The 20,226-nt window shown below is 45.4% G+C and overlaps 1 protein-coding gene across 1 annotated transcript in view; it reads right to left on the bottom strand.

The window, feature by feature from the left end:
* LOC115892915 overlaps positions 1-19,440 on the bottom strand; it is a 48,993-nt gene extending 29,553 nt beyond the window's left edge. The window contains exon 1 of the mRNA XM_030915668.1: positions 19,232-19,440. Within this exon, the coding sequence (XP_030771528.1) occupies positions 19,232-19,392 (161 nt within the window). The 5' untranslated portion in view covers positions 19,393-19,440. The remainder of the gene's footprint in view (positions 1-19,231) is intronic.
* Positions 19,441-20,226: the final 786 nt, after the last annotated feature.

The raw sequence follows: 20,226 nt of genomic DNA, 5'->3' as shown, positions 1-20,226 counted from the left end.
GTTTCTAGGCCTTTTTAGTGGGTAGAGCTAGAGAAAAACGTTTTAAGAGATCTTGAGTTCATACTGATATTTTAAATTTCAATTTAGGGTATAGCATTTTTACTACTTTTATTTTATATTTATATTTTTTCTTACACTGAAAATGTTGATTTTAGTGGCAATAACATTAGGTTTACTTGCTTTATCTTATAATGTATAAAATAACAACTTCTATTAATAATATGATTATGGAAAACATTCTAAGACTAAAAACTGGTCAGGCGCGGTGGCTCACACCTGTAATCCCAGCACTTTGGGAGGCCGAGGGGGGCCAGATCACCTGAGGTCGGGAGTTCGAGACCAGCCTGACAAACATGGAAAAACCCCGTCTCCACTAAAAACACAAAAAGAATTAGCCAGGCACAGTGGCACGTGCCTGTAATCCTAGCTACTCGGGAGGCTGAGGCAGGAGAATTCCTTGAACCTGGGAGGCGGAGGTTGCAGTGAGCCGAGATCACACCATTGCACTCTAGCCTGGGCAACAAGAGTGAAACTCCATCTCAAAAAAAAAAAAAAAAATTATAAACTTTTCTTCTAAAAACAGTTCTTCTTGTCCTTTGGGTATATCCTGATGGGAATGCACAAATTACTATGTTTAAAGTCATTTGAAATAATTCTTCTCTGAGCACTTATACCATCAATTTAATACGTAGTTTGACACATTCATTTCATTTTGCTTTCATTTTAAAGGTTACTTTATTTAAAATTCCATTTTGCTTTAATGATTATGTGGAACATTTACATCGTTCCATAGCCAAATTTTCAAAATAAGTATATTCAGGTAAGTCTAGCTCCTATACTTGTTCTTTGTACTCTGATGTCTTCCTTTCTCATACCCATTTTTTAAAAAGTTCTTTTCTTTTATTTCAAAAATATAAGCAAATGTATATATTGATTTCCCCTCTTTTGTACATAAATGTTAGCATACCATACACTTTTCTTCTTTTACTTAACTATATATATAAATATGTATATACATTTTATATTTTATTTATTAATTATTTATTTATTTGTTGAGACAGGGTCTTGCCTTATTGCCCAGACCAGTGTGCAGTGTTGTGAACATGGCTCACTGCAGCCTCAACCCCCTGGGCTCAAGCAATCTGCCCACCTCAACCGTTTGAACAGCTGGGGTCACAGGCGTGCACTACCACGCCTGGCTAATTTTCCTTCTATTTTTTTTTTTTTGTAGAGACAAGGTTTCACTAGGTTGGCCAGGCTGGTTTTGAACTCCTGGGTTCAAGTGATCCTCCTGTCTCAGGCTTCTGAAGTGCTGGAATTATAGGCATGAGCCACCATGCCCAGCCTAACAATATATTCTGAAGATCACTCTACTACAGTATGCAAAGATAGCTGTCATTTCATTTTATGGCTTCATAGTACTCCACTGTGTAAATATACCATAATTTATTCACATAATCCCCTGTTGATGCATGTTTTGGTAGTTTCTAGCCCCTTGCTATTACAATGAGTGCTGCAACAAAGAGCCTTGTGTCAGACATTTGCCAGAGTATTTTTGGGATCAACTCATGGAAGTTGTATTGCTAAGTAAACGCATATGTAAAGATCCTAGCCCAAGAATGCTTTCTTTTTTATCAGTTATTTTTTAAATAGCAAAATCTATCAAGATTCCTTTCACTGTAAATTCACAATTTGTAACTGTAAATTTGTGAAGTACAAAGTGATGATATAATGTATGAATATAATGTGGAAGAATTAAGTCAAACTAGTTAAGACATCCACCACCTCAACAAGAATACTATCTGTGTGAGCTTTTTTCACCCTACCTCTCTGTGCATCAGTTTCTCATCTGCAAAATGAGAATAATAACAGTATTTACCTCAGGGAGTTGTTGGGAAGACTAAATGGGCTAGTTGTTTTAAAATGTTTAGAATAGGCTGGGCACGGTGGCTCATGCCTGTAATCCCAGCACTTTGGGAGGCTGAGATGGGCGGATTGCCTGAGCTTAGGAGTTCAAGACCACCCTGGGCAACAGGGTGAAACCTTGTCTCTACTAAAAAAAATACAAAACCTTAACTGGACATGGTGGCGGGCACCTGTAGTCCCAGCTACTTGGGAGGCTGAGGCAGCAGAATCGCTTGAACCCAGAAGGCGGAGGTTGCAGTGAGCCGAGATTGCGCCACTGCACTCCAGCCTGGGTGACAGAGGGAGACTCTGTCTCAAAAGGAAAACAAAACAAAACAAAACAAAAGGAAAAAACAAAAAAACAAAAGAAAAATTAGCTGGGCATGGTGGTGGGTGCCTATAGTCCCAGCTACTTGGAAGGCTGAGGCAGGAGAATCACTTGAACCCAGAAGGCGAAGGTTGCAGTGAGCTGAGAAGGCACCACTGCTCTCCAGCCTGGGCAACAGAGTGAGACTCCATCTCAGTAAATAAATAAATAAATAAATAAATAAATAAATAAATAAATAAATAAAGTGCTTAGAATTTTCCTGGTACATGAAAAATGTTCAATAAATGTTAGTTGCATTTATTTTTATTAGCAAAGGATAGAAAGTATGGAAATATGTAGACAGGTGGAACAGTAGAGTTAGATGCTGCTATAAGTTTTTAAGAAGGGATTCTGGAGCTGTTCCTTCTGCCCCTGCAGGAAAGGGAAGAATTGAATAACCCAGAAATGAAGTTTGGAGATTAAATGAATAGGACAAGGACTAATAGCTTAATGTTAGCATAGACAATGACCCCTAAGGCTCCAAATGCCCCTCTTCCGAATACTTGAGTGCTGGCTACACACTCTGACCTGTCTAGAGACTTAGATGCACTCTGGAGGAAGAGAGGAAGGAAGCAGTCGCTTGACCACATTTAACCTGAATTTATTCATAGTAAATCTCTGCCACTAGGCTGCATGGGCACTTGGGATAGAAATGAAATTCAGTTATACAAAAACAAGGTGTTTTATATATTCTTTTTTTTTTTTTTTTTTTTTTGAGATGGAGTCTCCCACTCTCACCTAGGCTGGAGTGCAGTGGTGCCATCTCAGCTCACTGCAAGCTCCGCCTCCTGAGTTCATGCCATTCTCCTGCCTCAGCCTCCTGAGTAGCTGGGACTACGGCGCCTGCCACCACGCCTGGCTAATTTTTGTATTTTTAGTAGAGATGGGGTTTCACTATGTTAGCCAGGATGGTCTCGATCTCCTGACCTTGTGATCCGCCCACCTCGGCCTCCCAAAGTACTGGGATTGTAGGCGTGAGCCACCGCACCCAGCCTTTATATATTCATTTTACATGAGCTTATGTCCTATGAAATTCAACTCATTACAACATAATTATTGACTGATAGCCTGAGGCACAAGAGGAGGGTGTGAAAGAATGGAAGGAGTGGGAGGGAATAAAAGAAATATTGGAAGGCAGCTCTTTGTTCACCTTAGGGCTAGAGCTCTGATGTCCAATATGGTAGCCACTAACTACATGAGTCCAATGGCTACCAAATTGGAAAACCTAGCTATAGAAATTTTCATCATTGCACTGTTCTATTGCACAGTGCTGGGAATATTGATTGGACGTGCATGGTAGGTGGCAGAGTGTAAACCCTGGTGCTGGAGGTCCATCCTGATATCTTTATTTTTGGTTCTCAATAAATGGGCTCAAAATGGTCCTCTGAAGGTCCTGGACAGCTGCTTGCATCCACACGGCCATCCGAGTCTGTGTGTCAGACTTCTGCTCCTTCCTCCTTCCTCTAGGAAGTAACTGCCTGCAGCTCTAGCTCTTCATCCCCTTTCTTACAACCTGTTCCTCTAAAGTCATGCCCAGACTCATGTCCTGGGTCTCCTTCCCAGGCTCTCAGGAGACTTCAGTCAAGCTGCTCTATTTGTCCTCTGTCATCTGCCTAGACTGAGTTAAGGTGGCTGGCAGGCTCACTGGAGTTGGAGGCAGACAGGGCACCCCCAGCTAGTTCCTCCTTAGTCTCTGCTGGCTCACTTCCTGTTTTTAATAGCTAGGTCCCTGGGCCTATCAAGGGGTGATGTAAGGCCTGTCTCTTCCCCAGCACACCATGCTTACTTTGAAAAGGGGGAAGTGGAACTGCTCAGTGTTCATGAGCTGAACTAATAGTGCCTTCTGTCCTGCAGTCCTCCCAGCCCTGAAACCTCCAGCTCTCAGTCCTACTCAGGTTCCCACACCCACCCCACAAAAAGCCTTGTCTGAGGCTTCCTCCAGAATTGCAAGGTCTGGAGAGCTGGGTGCCACAGACCCAGAGGAAGTTTCCCTGCTCTGTTCTGCTTGGTTCTGCAGAGATGATGTGACCACCTCACTGCTATCCAATTTCCATTCAATGAGTGTTTGTTGGTCATCTGGGCCTGACCCTGAGGTCACCAGGGTCTGCAAGGCAGATGAAACCCCTGCTCCTTAGACATCTGTCCTAGTGGGGGAGACAGACAACAAAGAAGAAAAATGGGATCCTGGTGGAGGAGTTGGTTGGGGGCAGAATCTAATAGTGGAGGTTCTTTTGGGTTGGAGAGAGCTGGGTGTACTAGGCAGGGACAAGATGGAAAGGAGAGAGGAGGTGTATGCCTGACTGTGAGCACCATGAAGCCAGGGACTGTGCCCTATTTGCCTTCCATCGATTCCTCAGTGATTCCTTCCATTGATTCCATTGATTCCTCCTCAGAGTAGGAGCTCATGAAGCACTGAATGAATGACCAACCAGTGCTGCTGAAACAGGCACAAAGCTGGGGGCTTCTGAGCTGGACTTGCCTCTGTGGTCCCACGGCTGCCCTTGTTGCATGGGGCCTGGACCCCAGCCCCAGCCCCAGCCCAGCCAGCTTTGCTGCCACTTGGATTCATTCTCTGCAGTTTCCAGGTCTTTCCCTGAGCTATGGCCTCCAACCTATCCCAGCTCAGGGCCGGTATGGGTCTAGGCAGCTCTATCGAGCTCTCTCCTCACTTGGCAATTTGTGAAGTGGAGACATCAAGTGGTCAGATCCTGGAATGGCAGCAGTCGAGCTGTGCACGCAGAGCAGAGGCTCCCGAGCCTTCCTGCCAGGCTGAGCCCTGATGCAGGCACGATTAGTGCTGGATCCACACAGAACCTTATCCTGGCTGAGCCCAGATTCCAGCCATAGGAGAAACTCTAATCCTGATCACAGACTGAGACCTCCATCTCCTAATTAGGGGTCTAAGAGGGGTACTCCTAAACAATTCCCCTAATTTTACATTTGTACTGTAATGACCTGATACAACTTTTTTTTTTTTTTTTTTTTTTTTGAGACGGAGTCTCGCTCTGTTGCCCAGGCTGGAGTGCAGTGGTCGGATCTCAGCTCACTGCAAGCTCCGCCTCCCGGGTTTACGCCATTCTCCTGCCTCAGCCTCCTGAGTAGCTGGGACTACAGGCGCCCGCCACCTCGTCCGGCTAGTTTTTTTGTATTTTTTTAGTAGAGACGGGGTTTCACCGGGTTAGCCAGGATGGTCTCGATCTCCCGACCTCGTGATCCGCCCGTCTCGGCCTCCCAAAGTGCTGGGATTACAGGCTTGAGCCACCGCGCCCGGCCAGTGATACAACTTTAAAAACTTTTTTTTTTTTTTTTGGAAGGTCACATATATTCAGAATTTTCCAAACTAAACATACCCATGCAACGAATGCTCATGGCTGGCAACCCAGACGCCTTCATCTTCATACTTCCTTCTACTCGCTACCTCCCCAAGGGTAACAACTTCTACATATTTGAAATCATACTGTGTATTCTCTTCTTTTTTTTTGAGGCAGGGTCTCACTCTGTCACCCAGGCTGGAGTGCAGTGGTGCGATCTTGGCTCACTGCAACCTCTGCCTCCCAGGTTCAAGTGATTCTCGTGCCTAAGTAGCTGGGACTACATGTGCGCGCCACCACACCCAGCTAATTTTTTGTATTTTTAGTGGAGACGGGGTTTCCATCGTGTTGGCCAGGCTGTGTATATTCTTTTTGGTGTCTGGCTTCTTCTACTCAACATCATGTTGGTGAAATTCATCCACACTGATGTGTGTCCTTGTTGATTGGTTATACTTGGTGTGCAAAGTCAGTCCCCCGTATCCGTGGATTCTGTATCCATGGATTCAACCAACCACAGATTAAAAACATTTAAAAAAAAGTTATGTTTGTTCTGAACATGTACAGACTTTTTTCTTGTCACTCTTTTTTTTTTTTTTTTTTTTTTTTTTTTTTTTTTTTTTTTTTTTTGGCGACGGAGTCTCACTCTTTCACCCAGGCTAGAGGGCAGTAGTGCGACCTTGGGTCACTGCAACATCCATCCCCCTCCCAGGTTCAAGTGATTCTCCTGCCTCAGCCTCCCAAGTAGCTGGGATTATAGGCATCCACCACCATGCCTGGCTAATTTTTGTATTTTTAGTATAGACAGGGTTTCACCATGTTGGCCAGGCTGGTCTTGAACTCCTGACCTCAGGTGACCTGCCCGCCTTGGCCTCCCAAAGTTGCTGGGATTACAGGCGTGATCCACCGCCCCCAGCCCTTGTCATTCTTTTCTCTCTCTTTTTTTTTTTGTTTCTTTTCTCTTTTTTCTGAGTCTCCCTCTGTCACCCAAACTGGAGTGCAGTGGCGCATCCAGCTCATTGCAAGCTCCGCCTCCTGAGTTCACACCGTTCTCCTGCCTCAGCCTCCCGAGTAGCTGGGACTATAGGAACCCACCACCACACCCAGCTAATTTTTTCTATTTTTAGTAGAGACAGGGTTTCACCGTGTTACCCAGGATGGTCTCCATCTCCTGACCTCATGATCTGCCTGCCTCAGCCTCCCAAAGTGCTGGGATTATAGGCGTGAGCCACCGCGCCTGGCCCATTATTTTCTTAAAATACAGTATAACAACTATTTCTATAGCATTTACATCGTATTAGGTATTACAAGCAATCTAGAGATGATTTAAAGTTTATGGGAGGATATGCATAGGTTATATTCAAATACAACACCATTTTATGTAAAAAACTTGAGCATTCCTGAATTTTTGTATCTGTGGGAGTCCTGGAATCAATCCCCCATGGATACTGAGGGATAGGTGTATTTCATTGTGTGAATTTATACTGCAACTTAGTTATCTATTCTACTGTCAATGAGCATTTGGGTACTTCCATTTGGAGGTTATTGTAAGTAGTGCTGCCATGGATTTTGTAGTATATGTCATTTGGTGAACAGAGCTAAGCATCTCTGTACCTAAACGTGGAATTGCTGGGTTGTGGGGTTTGTATTGATTTAGCTTCAGTAGATGTTAACAGATAGTTTTCTGAAGTAGTTATACCGATTTACATGCCCCACTCAGGGTATGCCAATTCCAGTTGTTCTACACCCTTACACTGTCCATTCTAGACTTTTTGTCTTTTCTACTGTAGACTTTCTGGGTGATGTGTACTGATGATATCACTCTTGGATGGACCTGCAATGCAGATGAGCTTATGTGCAGATGTATCAATTTTATTATTACTAAATGGAAGGGATTTTAATGGAACTGGCCCTGCTATCTTATAATTGACATTGAAAAGGGATCCCGCCGGGCGCGGTGGCTCAAGCCTGTAATCCCAGCACTTTGGGAGGCCGAGACGGGCGGATCACGAGGTCAGGAGATCGAGACCATCCTGGCCAACACGGTGAAACCCCGTCTCTACTAAAAAATACAAAAAAAAACTAGCTGGGTGACGTGGCGGGCGCCTGTAGTTCCAGCTACTCGGGAGGCTGAGGCAGGAGAATGGCGTAAACCTGGGAGGTGGAGCTTGCAGTGAGCTGAGATCTGGCCACTGCACTCCAGCCCGGGTGACAGCGAGACTCCATCTCAAAAAAAAAAAAAAAAAAAAAAAAAAAAGAAAAGGGATCCCGCTCAACACTTCTAAAACCCAAATAAGGCTGGGTGCGGTGGCTCACGCCTGTAATCCCAGCACTTTGCGAGGCCGAGGTGGGCAGATCACAAGGTCAGGAGATCGAGACCATCCTAGCCAATATGGTGAAACCCCGTCTCTACTAAAAAAATACAAAAATTTAGCCAGGCGAGGTGGTGGGCGCCTGTAGTCCCAGCTACTCGGGAGGCTGAGGCAGAAGAATGGCATGAACCCGGGAGGTGGAGCTTGCAGTGAGCCGAGATTGCACCACTGCACTCCAGCCTGGGCGGCAGAGCGAGACTCTGTCTCAAAAAAAAAAAAAAAAAAAAAAAAAAAAAAAAAAAAAACCCAAATAAAAGATTTTAGTCATTTTGGCAAAATTTTTTAAATCTCTGAAATTCATAAACTCATAAAGGACTGCTTCCATCACCTAACTGCTTATTCTTAGTAACTTTTTTTTTGGAGACAGGGTCTCACTCTGTCGCCCAGGCTGGAGCGCAATGGCAGTCTCAGCTCACTGCAGCTTCCACCTCACGGGCTCAAGTGATTCTCCATCCTCAGCCTCCCAAGTAGCTGGGATTACAGGTGTATACCACCACACCTGGCCAATTTTTGTATTTTTAGTAGAGATGGGGTTTCACCATGTTGGCCAGGCTGGTCTTGAACTCCTGGCCTCAAGTGATCCACCTACCTTAGCCTCCTAAAGTGCTGAGATTACAGGCATGAGCCACTGAGCCACCGTACCCAGCCAAAAACTCTTATCTGATCAGACATTTTGTTGCACTTAAGCTTGGAAGATTCAATAGGGAGTAACTTTTTGCTAAATTGGGATTTAGCATTATTTGTTTTATGTATGTGCGTGCGTGTATATATACATGAGTAATATATAAGAGTATACTAGTGTACTACTCTTATAGCATATGTCCATTGATGAACATAGGTAGGCATTTCTGTACTTAGAAGTGTGTATATACACACACATACATTTATATTATATTATATTCACACACGCACACACACACACACACACACACACGGTATTAATTGAAGAGAGTTATAAGACACAGCTTTAGGAAACTAGTTGCCATATTTTGTCTTGATCTTACTGAGCACAGTGTTTGTTTATTTGGCCCAAAGAAGCAATGGCCCAGGGACCATTTTGGGGAGCTGACTTCTATCTATAAAATGGTTCCAAGCAAAGAAACACTGGCGTTCCCAGGGTTCCAGATCCATCTTCTACATCGCCCCAATTCCCACTTTACCTGACTTGCTGGCACCGTATCTGGGCTCTGAGGCATGGAGACCACGCAGAATGGATGAGGCAGAAATGACCAGGAGACTCTCCAGCTGCCAGTGTGCGGAAGCCATCACAACTGGTAACCAATCAAGTATCATACTTGGAAAACAATTCTTTCTTTTTTTTTTTGAGACAGAGTTTCACCCTTGTTGCCCAGGCTGGAGTGCGGTGGTGTGATCTCGGCTCACTGAAAGCTCCACCTTCCGGTTTTGAGCAATTCTCCTGTCTCAGCCTCCCAAGTAGCTGGGATTACAGGTGCCTGCCACCATGCCTGCTAATTTTTGTATTTTTAGTAGAGACGAGGTTTCACCATGTTGGCCAGGCTGGTCTCGAACTCCTGACCTTGTAATCCACCTGCCTTGGCCTCCTAAAGTGCTGGGATTACAGGCGTGAGCCACCATGACTGGCCAAAACAATTATTTTAGCTAAAAGTCATACATTTCCTCTTATTTAAATGACAGGCTGATTTTTGTCTCTGCTTACAGGAAACACATACCTAGGAAGTGGTCAACCTTCATAGTCTAAAGGAGGAAGTGGTCAAATACCAATATCAAAATCTGGTTTATTAATCACTGGGCAGGAGTGTGTAGAGGAAGCCAGGCTGGGAAATGGAGACCCTGTTAGGGACCACATCAAATCCAGGTTACAATCAAGCGTTGGTACCTAAAAGCTGTTTCTCTTCACCTGGAGACTTTTCACTTCTTTACTCTGGACAGGCTTGGCTGGTCCCAGCATTTGACAACATTTAACTGCATTTAACTCTCAAAGGCAATCTTTTCACCCTCATTTCTATTTCATTTCAAGGACTAACAATTTCAAGAGTGAAAAAAACAGGGGGATGAAGAAATAGGGACAAAGGGGAAATGAGAGAAGAAAAGTTAAGAGCAGTTAAGGGAGAGGTTAGCGCAAGCAATGCAGTTTATAGACTCCTAGGTACTTGGAAACCATGGGCCACAAATCTGACTCTGAGCTTTCTAGCAGCCACTGTGAAAAGGGAAATGTGATCCATCACATGATTCATAAAGCTTGTCAGGTAAAAAGCAAAACAGTTTCCCCCCAGAGAAAATGCCTATTCCTATCATTAAGATTTGGAAGAAATTTCTTCTGGGGCACACAGAGAAACACGGTGCCGGAAAGTCAGGTTAAGTGGGAATTGGGGCGGTGTGGAACGTGGATCTGGAACCCAGGAATTCCAGTGTTTCTTTGCTTGGAACCATTTTATACTTTCTGCAGATCTAGAAGACAGCTCCTCGAAATGGTCCCTGGGCCACTGCTTCTTTGGGCCATCTCAGGAGGTAAAGAAATGGCCTTTTGAATCACAAGTGAGCAAGGAGGTAAGAAGTACTTCGTGACCTGGGTTACTCCCAGCAGGTGAAGCTTGATATTGGCTGCTGTCCTTTACCCTAGACCCCGGACGGGTAACACGGGTGAATGTTGGGACTACAGAGAGGTGAGCGTAATATCTTGCTCACTCTGGAAAGACCCAAAGAGATAATTCACCCCTTTTCTTTATCTTCTGATGGGACTTTTGGCCAAAATTCTTTTTGGACTGAGAAATGATTTTTTTGGTTCCAGAGTCCGTCTCTTAGGAGAGCACGGGGGGGGGGGGGGGGGGGGAGATTCACAGCATCTTAAGAGTTTATCACATTAGGCTCCTGGGGCAGGCAGAAGCGTGGCCCCCAAAGATATTTTGCATCCAAACTGCCAGAACCTGCAAATACTTTACCTTAGCATGGTCCAAGGGACTTTGCAGATGTGATTAAGCTAAGGATCTTGAGACGGGGAGATGATCCTGGATTATCTGGCTGGGCCCAGTGTAATCGCAAGATCCTTATAAGAGGAAGGCAGGATGAAAGTCAGAGAAAGAGTCGTGCTGATAGTGTCAGAGGTCAAGGCTTGGCGTGGTGGCTCATGCCAGTAATCCCAGCACTTTGGAGGCTGAGGCGGGTGGGTTGCTTGAGCCCAGGAGTTTGAGACCAGCCTGGGCAACACAGAGAGATCCTGTCTCTACAAAAAATACAAAAAGTTAGCTGGATGTGGTGGCGCATGCCTCAAGTCCAGCTACTTGGGAGGCTGAGGTGGGAGGATCACATGGGCCCAAGAAGCCAAGACTTCAATGAGCAGTGATTGCGCCACTGCACTCCAGCCTGGGGACAGAGTGAGATCCTGTCTCAACAACAACAACAACAACAACAACAACAACAACAACAACAAGTAGAATGAAAGGTCAGAGTGATTCAATGGCTGGCTTGAAGATGGATAAGGGCCACAAGCCATGGAATGTGGGTGGCCTTTAGAAGCTGGAAGAGGCAAGGAACACATTTTATCCTAGAGCCGCCGGGAAGAATGTGGCTCTGCAGAAACCTTGATTTTTAGCCCTGTTCTGACTTGCAGGACTGTAAAATACTGTGTATTGTTTAAGTGGTTAAGTTGTTACAGCAGCAATGGGAACTGAACACAACCCCCAACACACACACACATGCACACACTCTCAGCATTTGAAATATGCCTTGCGGACTTTTCCTCATCTAGCTAAATATATCCAGCTGTATAGAGAAAAGTGGTGTCTGGGGGGGCTGGGGTTTGGTCATTTAGAGCCCAGAGCTGCCAGAGCCTGTCCAGGCACGTTCCGAGGAGAGAGGGTTGGAGCCAATAGATTTCCAGTATCTCTAGAGCTGCTGGTCAGGGTGGCCCCCGTGGAATGTATTTGGCTCCCCCAATCTGATACCAAAAACATCCATTTTTTCTGGCTCTGAATCCAGGGCTGCTCATGGGGAGAGAATGCACTGCTTTGGCCAGTGGTAAAATGCTGGTCTCTGCTGCACATTCACCTTGGCCTGTGCACTGACAGTAATAGCAGCATGTGTTGAGAACTTACTCTGTGCCAGCACTTTGCATGGGGGATCTCATGGAATTCTTACCAGGACTTCGTGCAGCTGGCTCTGCTTGACCGTAGGCTGTCAGTGTGACCTTCAGAGTGACCAGCAAAGCCTGGGATTTGGTTGCCCAATTGCAGCTCTGTGCTGAGAAGGCCTCAGGGTGCCAGCATGAATACCCTTGGGGAGTAACACATCCATTTCTGTCTTAGTTCAGGCTGCTATAACAGAATACCATAGACTGGGTGGCTGAAATAACAGAATTTTATTTATCATGGTTTTGGAGGCTGAGATGTCCAAGTTCAAGGTGCTGGAAGATTCAGTATCTGGTGGGGACACTCTTCTTGCTTTGCAGAGGGCTGTGTTCTTGTTGTATCCTCACATGGTAGAGAGGGGGAGAGCTAGCTACTGACTGATTGAAAGAGAGAGAGAGAGAAGCGTCTCTTATGTTTCTTCTCTTCTCTTCTTTTTTTTTTTTTTTTTTTTTTTTTTTGAGACGGAGTCTCTCGCTCTGTCGCCGAGGCTGGAGTGCAGAAAGGCAATCTCGGCTCACTGCAAGCTCCGCCTCCCGGGTTCCTACCATTCTCCTGCCTCAGCCTCCTGAGTAGCTGGGACTACAGGCGCCCGCCACCATGCCCGGCTAATTTTTTTGTGTTTTTAGTAGAGACGGGGTTTCACTGTGTTAGCCAGGATGGTCTCGATCTCCTGACCTCGTGATCTGCCCACCTCAGCTTCCCAAAGTGCTGGGATTATAGGCGTGAGCCATCGTGCCTGGCCTGTTCTCTTTTCATGATTTTTTCTTTTCTTTTCTTTTTTTTTTTTGCTTTTTTTCCCCTCTCTTTTCTTGTTTTCTTTTTGTGTTTCTTCTTAAAAGGGAACTAATCCCATTCATGAGAGCCCCACCTTCATGACCTAATCACCTCTCAGAGGTCTCATCTCTTAATACCATCCCATTAGGGATTAGGCTTCAACATATTAATTTTGGGGAGGACACAAACATTCAGTTCATAGTAACTTTGATCTTTCTCTTTCTTGATTTCTGTAGTTGGAATTCCTGAAAGCTGCCTTGACTCCTCCTAGAACAATGTGGGACATAAATAAACAAGTAGATGGTAATTAAAACATCTGACTGTTGGGTGGACACAAACTGGTCCTCTAATCCTAACCTCATACTAAATTTTAGTGTGATTCTCCCCTTGATCTCTGACCCTGGTCCTATACTGACTGCTAATCCCACATGGAGTGGGACAACCTACTCTCAGTTGACATGAGTAGCTTGTTGACGGATTGGTTGTGCCAGATGCTAGTCTAAGTGTTTTACATTTATTCATGGATTTAATCTTCCCAATGGCCCTAGGGATAGGCATTATTATAACTTCTGTTTTAGAATGAATATGATTATATAGTCTTTTTATTTTTATTTATTTTTGAGACAGGGCCACACCTTGTCACTCAGGCTGGAGGGCAGTGTCGTGATCTCGGCTCATTGCAGTCTCAACCTCTCAGGCTCAAGTGATTCCCCCACCTCAGTCTCCTGAGTAGCTGGGACTACAGGCACGTGCCACCATGCCTAGCTAATTTTTTTTTTTTTAATGTTTGGTAGAGATGGGGCTTCACCATGTTGCCTAAGCTAGTCTTAAACTCTTGGACGATGCTTCCGCCTCAGCCTCCCAACCAAAGTGCTGGATTACAGGTGTGAGCCACCATGCCCAACTGTATTTTTTTTTTTTTTTTTTTTGAGATGGAGTCTTGCTCTGTCGCCCAGGCTGGAGTGCAGTGGTGCGATCTTGGCTCACTGCAAGCTCCGCCTCCCGAGTTCACGCCATTCTCCTGCCTCATCCTCCCGAGTAGCTGGGACCACAGTCACCCGCCACCACGCCCGGATAATTTTTTGTATTTTTAGGAGAGACGGGGTTTCACCGAGGGTGGTCTCATTCTCCTGACCTCGTGATCCGCCCGTCTCGGCCTCGCAAAGTGCTGGGATTACAGGCGTGAGCCACAGTGCCTGGCCACCCAGCTGTTTTTAAAGTATTTTTTTTTTTTTTTTTTTTTTTTTTTTTTTGAGGCGGAGTCTCGCTCTGTCGCCCGGACTGGAGTGCAGTGGCCGGATCTCAGCTCACTGCAAGTTCCGCCTCCCGGGTTCACGCCATTCTCCTGCCTCAGCCTCCCGAGTAGCTGGGACTACAGGCGCCCGCCACCTCGCCCGGCTAGTTTTTGTATTTTTAGTAGAGACGGGGTTTCACTGTGTTAGCCAGGATGGTCTCGATCTCCTGACCTCGTGATCCACCCGTCTCGGCCTCCCAAAGTGCTGGGATTACAGGCTTGAGCCACCGCGCCCGGCCTGTTTTTAAAGTATTAATTGAGCTTCAGACTCTGTTTGAAATAGATACAAATAATATATTAAATTAATTAATTAATTCACTCATTCATTCACCAAACATGTATCACGTTCCTGCTTTCTACAAGGCCAAGGGTCAAGTCCTGGGGATACCAGAAGATAAGGCAGATGCAGGAGGGGGCTCCAACCTGCAAAGCTGATGGCCCAGTTTCATCTCCTCCCCATCTGCTTCAGCTCAGTGGCAGCTCCCTTCCCAGGTGGGATGTCGAGGGGTACCATGTTGACTTCTTAGTTTTAGGCAAAGGCCTTTGCCCAGACCCTCCTTCCACTCTAGAGAACAGAAGAGTCAGGGAGGTGCTAAGAAACAGAAGTGAAACTTCATTAGATGATCTGGTGAATTTGAATGCATTGTCATCTTCAGAGCTGGGGGTGAAAGAGCATGGGCTTGGTTACCACTTCTGAGAACAGCACATGGGCTTTGCACAGGGGACAGGTGCTGGGGCTATGCCCAAGTGGGTACCAAGACCAGCAAGTGTCCCTTGCATGTCCATCTTCCCCTTTCTCATAGGAAGGGCAGGTGGATGGGAAGTGAGGCTGTTTTAACTTAGCTGTTTCCCTAGCAGCAAACTCAGCAGGTGTCAGCAACTATTTGTTCAATGAACAGATGAACCTCACTTGGGTTTCAAGCCCAGCTGGGCAGTTTAGCAGCTGTGTGGCCCTGAGAAAACTGCTTTCTTCTCTGAGTTTTCCCTTTGTCATCCATCAAGAGAGGACGGTGAAACCTACTAGTGTTTATTCAGTATTTCAATCTTGTAAAAAAAAAAAAAGCGCTTTTTAAATGTAAAATAAACATAGATAAAGAAAATCACCAAGACAAATGTATGGTTTAAAGAGTTATAAAGCAAATATCTTTGTAACCACTGCCCAATTTAAGATATAAAACTTTGCAAGCACCCTCCCCAAGTTTCCCTTCCCAATCTTAGCCCCCTTACTCCCTCCACCGTGAACTAGTAACATGACTTTTATAGTAATCACTTTCTGGCAATACTTTGTTTTATCACCTAAGTGTGTATTTCTAGATACTATTGCTTAGACTTGCCCACAAAGGAAAAGATACATCCTTGTAGTCCCAGTTACTCAGGAGGCTGAGATAGGAGAATTACCTGAGCCTAGAGAGGTTAAGGCTGCAGCGAGCTGTGATTGTGCCACTGCACTCTAGCAGAGGCAACAGGGTGAGATCCTGTCTCAAAAAAGAGATTTTTTTTTCTTTTGAGACAGAGTCTCGCTCTGTTGCCCAGGCTGCAGTGCAGAGATGTGATCTCGGCTCGTTGCAAGCCCTGCCTCCCGGGTTCATGCCATTCTCCTGCCTCAGCCTCCCAAGTAGCTGGGACTAAAGGCACCCGCCACCACACCCAGCTAATTTTTTGTATTTTTACTAGAGACGGGGTTTCACTGTGTTAGCCAGGATGGTCTCAATCCCCTGACCTCGTGATCTGCCCACCTCAGCCTCCCAAAGTGCTGGGATTACAGGCGGGAGCCACCGTGCCCAGCCAAGAGATATATCTTTAAAGCCGCTTTTATTTATTTATTATTTATTTCACTTTTTTTTCTTTTTAAAGAAATGGAGTCTCGCTTTGTCATCCAGGCTGGAGTGCAGGGGTGCCATCACAGATCATTGCAGCCTTGGACTCCTCAACTCAAGTGATCCTCATGCCCCAGCCTCCTCGGTAGCTGGGACTACAGGTGCATGCCATCATTCATGCGTTGCTTAAGGTCTCTTTTAATCTATAAGTTTCCCCCTATCCTTTCTTTTCCTTATCAGTTATCTGTTTAGCCAGTAGAGTTTCCCACCATCTGCATTTTGCTGACTGCATCGTCCCCATGCAGGTCTATGTGTTCCTCTGTCCTCTGTGCTTCCTGCAACTTGGCACCTGGACTCAGAGGCTTGATCAGACTTGGGGCCAGTCCCTTTGGCCACATTCTCAGTAGCCTTGTGTTTCATCCGGAAGCACATTATGTTGGATCATCCTCCCTTTATGTTGGCAACTGTTGATGCTCGTCATGGGTAAGTCCGTTAATTCATCGGGGATAGCAAAGTGATAGCATTCCAGTCCTATCTTTTCTTTTTCATGTATGAGGAGAAATACTTTTAGAAAGTGACACTCCCCCTCACTTACTCTGTTACTCGGTGGTACAATTCATATAGGAAAGGCAGAATAAATGCTTGATTCTATTTACCAATGTTCAAGAGAATTAATTAGTTCTTTGTCATTATTTGAAAGAGACCAATAAGATTTCTTTCAATATCATTATAAGCTCTAGGATTTAACCATATTTGATGGATTACAATCAGTTATAAGAATTATTCTTTTTTGGCTGGGTGCAGTGGCTCATGCCTGTACTTCTAGCACTTAGGGAGGCTGAAGCAGGAGGCTCACTTGAACCCAGGAGTTCAAGATCAGCCTGGACAACACAGTGAAACCTCGTCTCTGCAAAAAATACAAAAATTAGCTGGGCACACTGGTGTGTGCCTGTAGTCTCAGCTACTCAGGAGGCTGAGGTGGGAGGATTGATTGAGCCCAGGAGGTCGAGATTGCAATGAGCTGTGATGGTGCCATTGAGCCTGGGTGAGAGAGCGAGACCCTGTCTCAGAACAACAACATGAAGCTGGGGCATGAGGATCACTTGAGTTCAGGAGTTCAAGGCTACAGTGATCTGTGATGGCACCCCTGCACTCCAGCCTGGGTGACAAAGCGAGACTCCATTTCTTTAAAAAAAAAAAAAAAAAAAAAGTGAAATAAATAAGAGAGAGCGAGACCCTGTCTCAAAACAACAACAACAAAGAGAACAAAGAGTTCTTCTTTTTTTATTGACTTTTTTTTTTTTTTTTTTTTTTTTTTTTTTTTTTTTTGATAGAATCTGGCTCCGTTACCCAGGCTGGCTGGAGTGCAGTGGCACCATCTTGACTGACTGCAGCCTCCACCTCCCGGGTTCAAGCGATCCTCATGCCCCAGTCCCCCGAGTAGCTGGGATTACAGGCACACGCCACAATGCCCAGCCAACTTTGGTATTTTTAATATAGATGGGGTTTCACCATGTTGGCCAGGCTAGTCTCAAACTCCTGGTCTCAAGTTATCTGCCTGCCTTGGCCTCCCAAAGTGCTGGGATTACAGCCATGAGCCACCACACCCCGCCAAGAATTCTTTTTTTAAAAAAGTTTTTTAAAAATTAATTTAAGCCACAGTTTCTATAAGAATTACTCTTTTTGAAACCCAAATGGTCCCATTCTTGCCAGTGAGAGCCTCTTTAGGTTGGCTCTTGAGTCCTTTCACTATAACCCTAGTCGTCTCTGAGACAGTCATCTCTGATGCCATGCTTTCTGTATGACAGGATGTACCAAATTCATCTGCATTCATAATGTTCTGCTCCAGACCTGGAATCAGCTTTTTCTCCAGGAAGTCCTTTTATTTTTATATATTTTTTGAGATGGGGTCTCACTGTGTCACCCAAGCTGGAATGCAGTGGTGCCATTCATGATGGCTCATTGCAGCCTTGACCTCCTGGGCTCAATTGATCTTCCCGCCTCAGCCTCCTGAGTAGCTGGGACTACAGGCATGCACCAATATGCCCAGCTGATTTTTGTATTTTCTGTAGAGTGGGGGTTTCTCCATGTTGCCCAGGCTGGTCTTGAACTCCTGGGCTCAAGCAATCCACCTGCCTTGGCCTCCTAAAGTGCTGGGATTACAGGGGTGAGCCACTGTGCCTGGCCCCTTTTTATTTTTAAATGGAAAATAGGGGTTTCATGACCACTGTCTGGATGCTAGGGATGCAAATGGCTACTGATTTGGTTATTAGGAAATGTATTTTATCACACACACACACACACCTTTCAGCCAGAAACCAGGAGGATAGCACCCTGAGTTCATACTAATAATTCCAATTCACACTTAGGTTTTTCACTTAATCTTTTCTATGTTACATCTCTCCTTTCTTCCATATTGAGAATCAGACCCTCAATAATACAGGAGATGATAGAATTAAAACAATCTGTAATTACTTATTTTCTTTATCCCACATCACACATGCAATGGTCTCAAGATGACAGCAGTAATAGCATCAAGATAATTACTGGAAACAGTTTAAAACATTTTTTTTTTTTAATGTGCTCTTCCCATTATTCCGATTTCAAAAGTGGTCTTGTAGGGCAGTGGTCCCCAACCTTTTTGGCATCAAGGACCAGTTTTGTGGAAGACAGTTTTTCCATGGATTGGGGTAGGGGATGGTTTTGGGATGATTCAAGCGCATTGCATTTATTATGCTCTTTATTTCTATTATTATCACATTGTAATAGATAATGAAATAATTATACAACTCTCCATAATGTAGAATCAGTGGGAGCCCTCGCTTGTTTTCTTGTAACTAGATGGTTCCATCTGGGGATGATGGGAGACAGTGATAGATCATCGGGCATTAGATTCTCACAAGGAGCCTGCAACCTAGATCCCTTGCATGCATGGTTCACAATAGGGTTCACACTCCTGTGAGAATCTAATTTGCTGCCACTGATTTGACGAGATGTGCAGCTCAGGCGGTAATGAGAAATGGGGATCAGCTGTAAATACAGATGAAGCTTCACTTGCTTGCCTGCTGCTCACCTCCTGCTGTGCAGCGTGGTTCCTAACAGGCCACAGACCAGTACCAGTCCATGGCCAGGGGGTTGGGGACCGCTGTTGTAGGAGGTGGAGCAAGATGGCTGAATAGAAGTCTCCATCTCCCCATCCCCCACAGGAACATAAAATTTAACAACTATCTATACACACAAAAGCACCTTCATCATAAGAACCAAAAAGTGGGCGAGCACTCACAGTACCTGGTTTTAACTTCATACTGGTGAAAGAGGCAAAGAAGAGGGTAGGGAAGACAGTCTTGAGTTGCTGATGCCACCTGTCCCCATGCCATGGCAGTGGCTGTGTGGCGTGGAGAGAGAATCTCTGTGCTTGGAAGAGGGAGAGCGCAGCTATTGTGAGACATTGCATTGAATTTGATGCTGCTTTGTCACAATGAAAGTAAAATTGAACTGAATTCAGCTGACGGCTGATGATGGCGAGAATATTTAGACCAGCCCTAGCCAGAGGAGAATTGCCCAAGGGAGTTGCCTAACCCAGTGTATGGAACTTGAGTTTCAGCAAACCTCACCACCATGGGGGTAAAGTGCTCTGGGCTGTAAATAAACTTGAATGGCAGTCAAGGTCACAAGGACTGCAGTTCCTAGGCAAGTCCTAGTGCTGAGCTGGGCTCAGAATCAGTGGACATGGAGGGCACATGACCTACTGAGACACCAGCTGGGGCAGCTAAGGGAGTACTTGCACCACCCCTCCCCCAGCTCTCGGCAGCACAGCTTGCAACTCCAAAAGAGACTTCTTCCTTCCACTTGAGTTGCGGAGATGGAAGGGTAAAGAGGACTTTGTCTTGCTTCTTGGATGCCGGCTCAGCCACAGTAGGATAGGGTACCAGTTAGGGTAATGAGGTCCCCATTCCAGGGCCTATCTCTCAGATGATATTTCTAGACACACCCTAGGCTAGAAGGGAGTCTACTGCTTTGAAGGGAAGGACTCAGTCCTAGCAGGATTCATTACCTGCTGATTAAAGAGTCCTGGAACCTTGAAAACCCAGCAGCGATACTTTGGTACCTATCATGGGCCTTGGGTGAGACTCTGAGACATGCTGGCTTCAGGTGAGACCCTGCATATTTCCAGCTGTGGTGGCTATGGTGAGAACCACAGCGAGAACTCCTGCTTGAGTAAAGCAGAGGAAAAAGTAAAGGGGACTTTGTCTTACACCTTAGATACTAGCTCAGCCACAGTG

The sequence above is a fragment of the Rhinopithecus roxellana genome, chromosome 13 (genome assembly GCF_007565055.1).
Source record: "Rhinopithecus roxellana isolate Shanxi Qingling chromosome 13, ASM756505v1, whole genome shotgun sequence".
NCBI lineage: Eukaryota > Metazoa > Chordata > Mammalia > Primates > Cercopithecidae > Rhinopithecus > Rhinopithecus roxellana.
Note: the sequence above shows the minus strand (reverse complement) of the source record. Positions and strands in the feature narration are given on the sequence as shown.